An 8315-nucleotide genomic window follows, 5' to 3' on the forward strand; every position below is an offset into this window, starting at 1 on the left:
AACTTTAGTGCGATCTGTAAATTTAAAAATTACACGAACTATAATTCATGTATTGTTGCTGCCACAAAACTTAACTAATCAATTAATATCATGAAAATCACCCCACTCTATGAATAAGTCTGGTAATTTTTCTATGTCTTTTTTATCATATTCTTTTTAAGATATTATCACAATCGCTACTACAAGAAGAAATCACAGAACAAAAAGCAACGTGTAGTCGTCTATCATAATAGAAAACAAATTTAATGAAGTTTAATTTTTTTCATGAAATTTATTTATCAGTCATTTTAGCGTAACAAACTTATTTATTTGTTGCAGAATAGTGGAGACATTTAAATGGTGTAAAGTGGGCAAGAAAGCCCATTTTGGGAAACGGCCCAATTTCCCAAGCCCAATAACACCGACTTACAACATTAATATGGAATTCAAGAATCTTCATACCAAAAAATAAAATAAAATAAGAATCTCGTTTTCCTTGTTAACTGGTTGCTTCCTCTGGTTAACTGGTTTTGTTTAGCTCAATTTTCTCTCTGTCTAAACGAATTACTTTTTGAGCTCAAAGATGGATGGCGAATTCGACAAGGAACGGTTCTTGAAGGAGTTCGGTGGAGATTATGGTTATCCAAATGCACCCCACAACATTGATCAAATCAGAGCTAACGATTTTAAGCGATTGAATGGTTTTAGCCTTTTCCCCCTTTTTCTCTTTATTTTATTTAAATTTTCGAGCTGAATTTTATGTAGGGTGTATTGTTCATGCTTGATAAGTGACCATGAAGGAAATGAACACTAGGCATACTTGATTATTCATCAAGAATGAGAATTTTGATATTATTCAGCTGAATACGGTTTGGAGTTAATTTGTTTTCTCTGTTTTGTGATTGTGATGTTGGTGCCATTAAGAAAGTTGGAGTCTTGAAGAAAGAAAAGAATTTTTTTTGGAATTTGTTTTGTGGTTCTTGATTCTGGTGTTGGTTGTGATGTGTAGATGTAGTATACTTGGATCATGCTGGAGCAACTCTATATTCCGAATCGCAAATGCAGGACGTTTTTATGGACTTGAGTTCTACTCTATATGGAAATCCCCGTATCCTTCGCTTCGTTTTAGTGAAGTGTTGATTTGCTTTCTCTTTAGACTTGAATTCTGAATATATGGATGTGATTCTTAAACTAAAACCATAGATAGCCAGAGTAGTTGCAGTGTGACAACCAGCGACATTGTTGGGGAGGTTCGTCAACAGGTGAGGCCTTATCTTGATATCTGTTTTGAGTTCCGGGATTTTTGCATAATATTTGAGGGGTTGTTTGAAAATTGGTGCAGGTCCTTAGTTTCTTTAATGCATCTCCGAAAGAGTACAAATGTATATTCACATCTGGGGCAACATCTTCGTTAAAACTTGTTGGCGAGACATTTCCATGGAGCCGTGAGAGTAATTATATGTACACAATGGAGAATCACAACAGCGTTCTTGGGATCAGAGAGTATCCTTCTTGTTGAATGGTTTAAATAATTTAACGGCCTTTTTTCAAATTTGAACGACCTGAACTGATGAAATTGGTTGGATGCACTGCATTTTTCGTGTTCCAGTTCCATGTTTGATACTACTCGTGTTTTAGATATTTTCTTCCTTAATGTTTTTCATTAGGTATGCCCTTAGACAAGGTGCTGCAGCCATTGCAGTTGACATTGAAGATATTACTGAGTCTGATGCAATGAGTGGTAAGAAATCTGGCATTAAGATTGTACCACACACTGTACAAAGAAGAGGTGAAGCTGACTGCGGGAAAATAGATGAAACCAGTTGAGTTATTCTTGACATACTCACAACAAAATTTGCTAGCTTATCTTGTATTATTTAGTGAAAGTTCCTTCTTTATCCAACTAGATACGGCATCGTACGAAGCAGTGCAGACACCGAGTTTTTAGCTACTTTTTTACCATAGTTTATACTTGAGCTCACATTCACAGACAATCCTCAATGTAAATTGAAGTGAAACCTTTGTCTAAATTTTTTACCAGTTTGTATTATTTACAAGGATGAGATTTTTAGCGGTAACATATAGTAGTTTCTTAGAAGTACCTATCGATATTAGGAACCAGTACTAAAAACTATATATGCTGTTATAATCATCTAACGTTGTTCTGTGCGTGTAAATGCGTTTTACAGGCGAGACATACAATTTATTTGCATTTCCGTCAGAGTGCAACTTCTCGGGTCTTAGATTCAACCTTGATCTGGTTAATTCTATAAAGGAAGGTTCTTGTCAAATACCAGGAACTTTTCCAACTCACAGGTATTTAATCATTTTATGACTAGACATTGATTTTTTTTACCCTTGATTCGATATTTATGAAGCAAAAAAACATGGAGATGGTGTATGCTTTCATTGACTACCAGCTTTACTAAAACTGTTTTGGAAAACCAGCTTTACTAATGTTGGCATCTTTGTGTTTCTGCATCTGCTGAACTTGAGTGAATGAGATCTATGAAACAGATAAACATGTTGTGTTTGGATTATAACAATATTATAGCTGGAGATTCATTGCTTGATATCTGTGAACAGTGGGCACTGGATGGTCCTGATTGATGCTGCAAAAGGAAGTTCAACATGCCCTCCTGATTTGTCAAAATACAAGGCAGATTTTGTAGTCGTCTCATTTTATAAGGTATTTATGCTATATCGTGTATGTTGTCATGAGTTCTGTTGCTTTTCTCATTATTATTTTGTTCCCCCAGCTATTTGGATATCCAACTGGAATTGGAGCTCTTATTGCTCGAAACGGTAGACTTCCTAAGAAGAATGATATAAACTTGAAATTCTTGGAAAGTGCAACAATCTAACAGAAATCCCTCCCCCTCCAAAAAATATTGTTACAGAGTCAGTTAAGTTATTGAAGAAGACCTATTTCAGCGGAGGTACATATTTTTTCATTTTTCTCCAAGTTATTATCAAATCTGGTGGATGCACTCTTAACTTTCCAATTCTTCAGGAACAGTGGCTGCGTCTATTGCAGATATAGACTTCTACCAAAGAAGAGACGGCGTTGAGGAATTCTTTGAGGATGGCACCGTATCTTTTCTCAGCATTGCATCCCTTCATCATGGATTCAAAGTTCTTAACACATTAACCATGCCTGCTATTTCCAGGTGCCACAGAACTTGTCCTTATCACCAACACCAGTGAACACGCATGACTGTCATCTAATTTGATTTGTGACATTCGAGATATTGCTTCTGAGTAACTGAGTTTGAATGTGGCTGTGTTGGATAATATGCGATTTACTCATTCACCTTTAAATTCTTTTTTATTTCATGTTACTTGTATACCTTTCAGATCAATGTACTAATTGGGCTTTCATCTCTTAAGGCACACAAGCTCGCTTTCCTCATACGTTAGGAATGCACTACTGAAGCTGAGGCATGAGAACGGAAATTTTGTTTGCACATTGTATGGCATCAATGATAATGAGGTTAGTCATCATTTTTATATGAAATTAGAATGTAACTCTATACCATAACTCACACCTTGCCTTCTCTTTGACTTGCTCGAAAGTGGTTGAGCATTATGATATTGTCTCTATTACTTTTGCTTACTCTTTTTTTATGGTTAAATGAACATAAATTTAAATGCCGCGCCACGGAGGACTCGAACCCGAGACCTTTGGCCTCGGGCATTATTAACCTCTCTACCGCTTGGCCAACTCACACACACATTACCTTTGCTTACTCTGGTTATATATATTCTTCCTTCAGGCATTGTTCGATTCAATAGGTCCTGTAATTTCGTTCAACCTGAAAAGACCTGACGGATCTTGGTTTGGATATCGAGAGGTGGAAAAGTTGGCATCCTTGTCCAATATCCAGTTGAGGGTAAGACTGTTGAGCTCAACCTCTGTATCAGGATACGCTTAATATTTTTCCCTTGAATTTTGCATTGGTTAAAAGATTGTAGTTTCATTTCATGACATTTAAAGATCCTTATGGTCGTATCAAACAATCAATAATCTTGCATTTTGTGTCTTCAACGGTTATAAAATGTTATGGAATAGTTGAGTTTGTTCCTAATTGTTTCCATTTTAGTGGGTGGTTAAGATCTATACAGGAGATGTGTAATTTTAAAATATAAAGTTTTCCTTAGTTTTTGTTAATGAAAATAGGATACGTTTCTCTGAGTACAAGCATTTTGAAGATATCTGATGTGTTTTTTAGACAGGGTGCTTTTGTAATCCTGGTGCATGTGCAAAACATCTTGGTTTGTCTCATTCGGATCTTGTTTCTAACATTGAGGTATACACTGGTTGCTTCACCATCTATTAACTTGTTATATAAATAAATCTAGTTGGAGACTGTATATTTTTTTAATTCAGGCAGGACATGTTTGCTGGGATGATCATGACATATTGAATGGCAAACCAACTGGAGCAGTTAGGGTGTCATTTGGTTACATGTCAACATTTGAAGATGCCATGGTATACTTTTCTGGATCTCTGGAATTATGTTGTCCATTCGATGCCAAGCTGTAAATTAATTTGTTCTTAGATTTTGCTTCCAACGATGTTTATGTGGTTTGCATTTGGTTTATTTGTTTTAACTTAAGAAACTACAAAATTATGTCACAATTGTTCACTAATAGTTGGCTACAAGTTCACATTGTAGATTTTAAAGTTTTGTGGGCAATGGTAATGCTTCCTGGCTAAATTGATACCATGATCTAATTGTAACATCTTAAAACTGACACTATTTAACACTACTCCTTATTCGATAGTGGTGATAAATTCATATAGATTCGAATTGCGTCTCTTCGTTTTTGTCCCCCATATAACAATACCTCTAATACCATTGTGCAGAAGCTTTTGAAGTTCATCAAGAGTTCATTTGTGCCCCAGATGACACATAATATACCTGGAGACATACCTTATTCTGCAACTGAAGGTGGTTTATAATTTGACTAGCTATAGCCTAACTGCATCGCATCTTCTGTTGACAGACTGCCATGTTGTTATGCAGGGATTGAAAGGACTTCAAGATACTTCCTCAAATCAATCACTGTTTATCCCATCAAATCTTGTGCTGGCTTCAGTGTGGGGAGCTGGCCTTTAAGTAATACTGGTATTATGCCTAAATTGCTTTTAGCTTGAGGCAAGATGTATTCTGGTCTCACTCTTCTATATGTATTTGGTAATAAAGATGAAAATTATTTCTAAGAATGACATTCAGAATGGTTTAATTGGCTTTGAAATTGATTCGGAATGATAATTTTTTACCCTTAGACAGCAAATGTTACATTAATTTTATGTTTTATTGTATGTTTCTGAATTCCGTACGGCCGCAAAAATTTCAGGATTGCTGCATGATAGGGAATGGCTTCTCAAGAGCTTCAGTGGAGAAATTTTGACCCAGAAGAAGGTGAGTTTTAATCTTTTTAGAGCTCTTGCATTTAACGATGGACTTCTTGATCACATCTTTCTCGCTTTTAGCTTCTCAGTAGCATTTGACTTAAGGGAGATGTACGGCCAATTAGCATGTACTATGTATGAACTGATAAGTTCCTAACAATGTTGTAATGCTGTGTGAAATCTATCCATGTTAGTTTTACGTGTTCTCTTCTTTCTCCCGTAGTAATCTGCTCACAACTTGAGTGGTGGCAGTTACTATTTAAATACGATGTGCTCTTTTTTGTTTCGCCTTTCTTGAACGAAACATTATGAACTTAGACCTGTATAACTTTTCTCTTTCTTTTCTCTTTTCGTGGATGGCTTATATTCACTGCTGATTACTGTTACCATTATTAGTTTATGATATTGCTTTTTGGATTTCAGGTTCCTGAAATGGGTTTAATCAGCACGTTGGTCGATCTCAAATTGGGACTGCTAATTGTTGAATCTCCCCGCTGCAAAGAAAAAATGCAGATAGAGCTTGCTTCAGCTCAATGTATAGGTAAAAGAGAAGTGATGGAAATACATTCTCGAAGGTATAAAATTTCTGTTTCAGGTAAAACATTTTGCGTATAATAATCACATTTCATTTCTCCCTACGTGTTTTAAACGGTTACTTGATGGATGCTAGGCACATCATCTAAAGGATGATTTGTCTCGTTAAATGGACGACGTGACTGAGTGTATTGCCCGCACTTATAGTTCACTATTCATGATCTTGACACAAATATCTGTCTTCGACTTTCCATACTAAACTGTACTTCATCATATAAATCATACCTTCATTAGGATGTTAATGTTCTAACTATAAACTTCTCTAAGGATGCAATCAATTTCCTGTCTAGATATGAAGTTGGAGGCTACTGGAACGAAATCGACATTTGGTTTAGCAATGCAGTCGGTCGCCCTTGTACCCTTGTCAGAAGCTATGCTGTCCAAAATCAGACGCGGTCAAACAGGGAGCAGTGTATTGTAGGGATGTGCAGAGATTTTGAGACTAGATTGAATTTTGTCAATGAAGCTCAGTTTTTGCTATTATTGGAAGAAAGTGTATCAGATCTCAACAACAGAATTAGATCAAGTACGTTGCTGCGCTCTTTCCCCATCTTTAATTTTTCTTTTGCATATTTCAAAATCATGGTTTCCGTGGTTACATTGCTTCATTTATTTTGTCAACAGAGTTGCGAAACAGCTCACTTAACCAGCCAGCCGAAGTTAATCCAATGAGGTTCCGTCCAAATATTGTCGTCTCTGGTGGCAAACCCTATGCCGAAGATGGTTGGAAGATTTTGAAGATTGGAGAGAGTAACTTTAAGGTAATTTTTGGTGTACTTTTTATGTTTTTATTGCATAGTCCACTTTTCCTTTAACATCGCAACACCGTTAGCGTCGAATGAATCTTGTTTCTTTGATTATTATTATTATCATAGTACTACTTGTTTAGCAATAGGTTGGTGCATTTCAAAAAAAAATGAGGGTGATTCTGCAATATGGTAAAAATTCTAGTGATCTTATCCGACGATATTGACTTGTGCAGTCTTTGGGTGGTTGCAACCGGTGCCATATGATCAATATGACTTCTACAGCCGGGACAGTGCAGAGGTCCAACGAACCGTTAGCCACTTTAGCATCGTACAGAAGACTAAAGGTCAGCGTGATCAATTCTATATAGCAATATTTATTGTTCTTCGCTAGTATACTGACTACATTATAGATTGCCGTTCCAATGTCACAGGGGAAGATATATTTTGGAATACTGTTAAGATTATGCGATTTTATCGACCAAGATGCGTGGATTTCTGTGGGACAAGAAGTGATTCCAAACACAGATTAAAATTTTGCAAGTTATAAGGATGCACACTTTATCCTCGGCGATATATCTGCAAACAGAGTTCACGAGAGCGTGACTCGATGAACGTTGGTTAGTTCTATTCATTTTAAACATTGTATTATAGTAGTACTATATCTGTATTATCCACAGTCCATCATCAAACATCATGTTGTAGATTATGTCCACCATAATAAATGAGAACATCTCGGAATTAGTCGTTTTAGAGGCTATGTGGTCCAAATACTGTTCTAGTATTCGAAACATGGTCTTCGTAGAGTCTGGATACAATAAGTTATGCTTCTTTTGATTTATGATCGCATACATTAGCTGCTCGTGGAACGGGTATGGAGTCTGGACCCGGTCTTTCTTCACGTAGACCGGACTTGTTATATGTCGATGATGTAGGAGACAGTGTTGATACTAATAAATGTACAAGATATGGGGGAATCTTTTGCAGGCCATGGCAAATTTTAGATTATTCTTTGACTATGGTGTTTGCATAAACTAATTAATTTTTGTTTTGTTTTGTTTTGTTTTTAGAATGACTAGAATTTGTCTGAGTTGCGACAGATGTTTAATTATATTAGTGAATTTGTTTTGTGGAATGTTGGTTGAGTATGATTTGATCTGTTCAACATTCTTGTGTGCATCTATTTTGTTTTGCCGATGTTGAAAATTTGAAATTAGGAAGAGGTCTTGAATCATACAAAAATTCCAATTTGTTGTTGGTAATACTATTATTTTTTATAAGGAGCAAGATTCAGACTAATAAAAGTGCAGTCCTAATGTTACAGTACGATTATTTAAATTTGATTTAATGCAAGTGTTCGTGTAAGTATTGACCCGATGGACTTTTGATCAACAAAATAAATTAGTCTAGCAATTTAAAATTTGAAATTTAGAATATATAGCTCATAGCAAAATATATTTTTGTTCTCATCCTTGAATGGAATTGCATGATTTGAAAAATATTCTATTAAGGGGTTTTCGATTTGCAAAATTGTATCCCAAGATTAATATATAGTGTGTTTTGTTCATGAGATTCAA

General features: G+C 35.7%; 1 protein-coding gene across 4 annotated transcripts; it reads left to right on the forward strand.

Moving 5' to 3' along the window:
* Positions 1-465: 465 nt before the first annotated feature.
* Positions 466-7873, forward strand: LOC121755847 (molybdenum cofactor sulfurase-like). 4 transcript variants are annotated; one of them, XM_042151259.1, is made up of 22 exons: positions 466-680; positions 989-1087; positions 1183-1241; positions 1322-1482; positions 1647-1801; positions 2169-2295; positions 2566-2668; positions 2739-2784; positions 2880-2918; positions 2993-3149; positions 3370-3472; positions 3756-3872; positions 4212-4289; positions 4370-4471; positions 4850-4934; positions 5010-5111; positions 5344-5408; positions 5822-5973; positions 6283-6518; positions 6617-6753; positions 6975-7085; positions 7152-7873. In XM_042151259.1, the coding sequence occupies exons 1-22, from the start codon at positions 563-565 to the stop codon at positions 7269-7271; spliced, it is 2472 nt and encodes an 823-aa protein (XP_042007193.1). In that variant the 5' UTR covers positions 466-562; the 3' UTR covers positions 7272-7873. The 4 variants fall into 4 exon arrangements, 3 of the variants coding, with proteins under 3 accessions (XP_042007193.1, XP_042007195.1, XP_042007194.1); XM_042151261.1 differs by having other exon boundaries at positions 7173-7873; XM_042151260.1 differs by having other exon boundaries at positions 2999-3149.
* Positions 7874-8315: the final 442 nt, after the last annotated feature.

This window comes from Salvia splendens, chromosome 11, assembly GCF_004379255.2.
Source record: "Salvia splendens isolate huo1 chromosome 11, SspV2, whole genome shotgun sequence".
Taxonomy (NCBI): domain Eukaryota; kingdom Viridiplantae; phylum Streptophyta; class Magnoliopsida; order Lamiales; family Lamiaceae; genus Salvia; species Salvia splendens.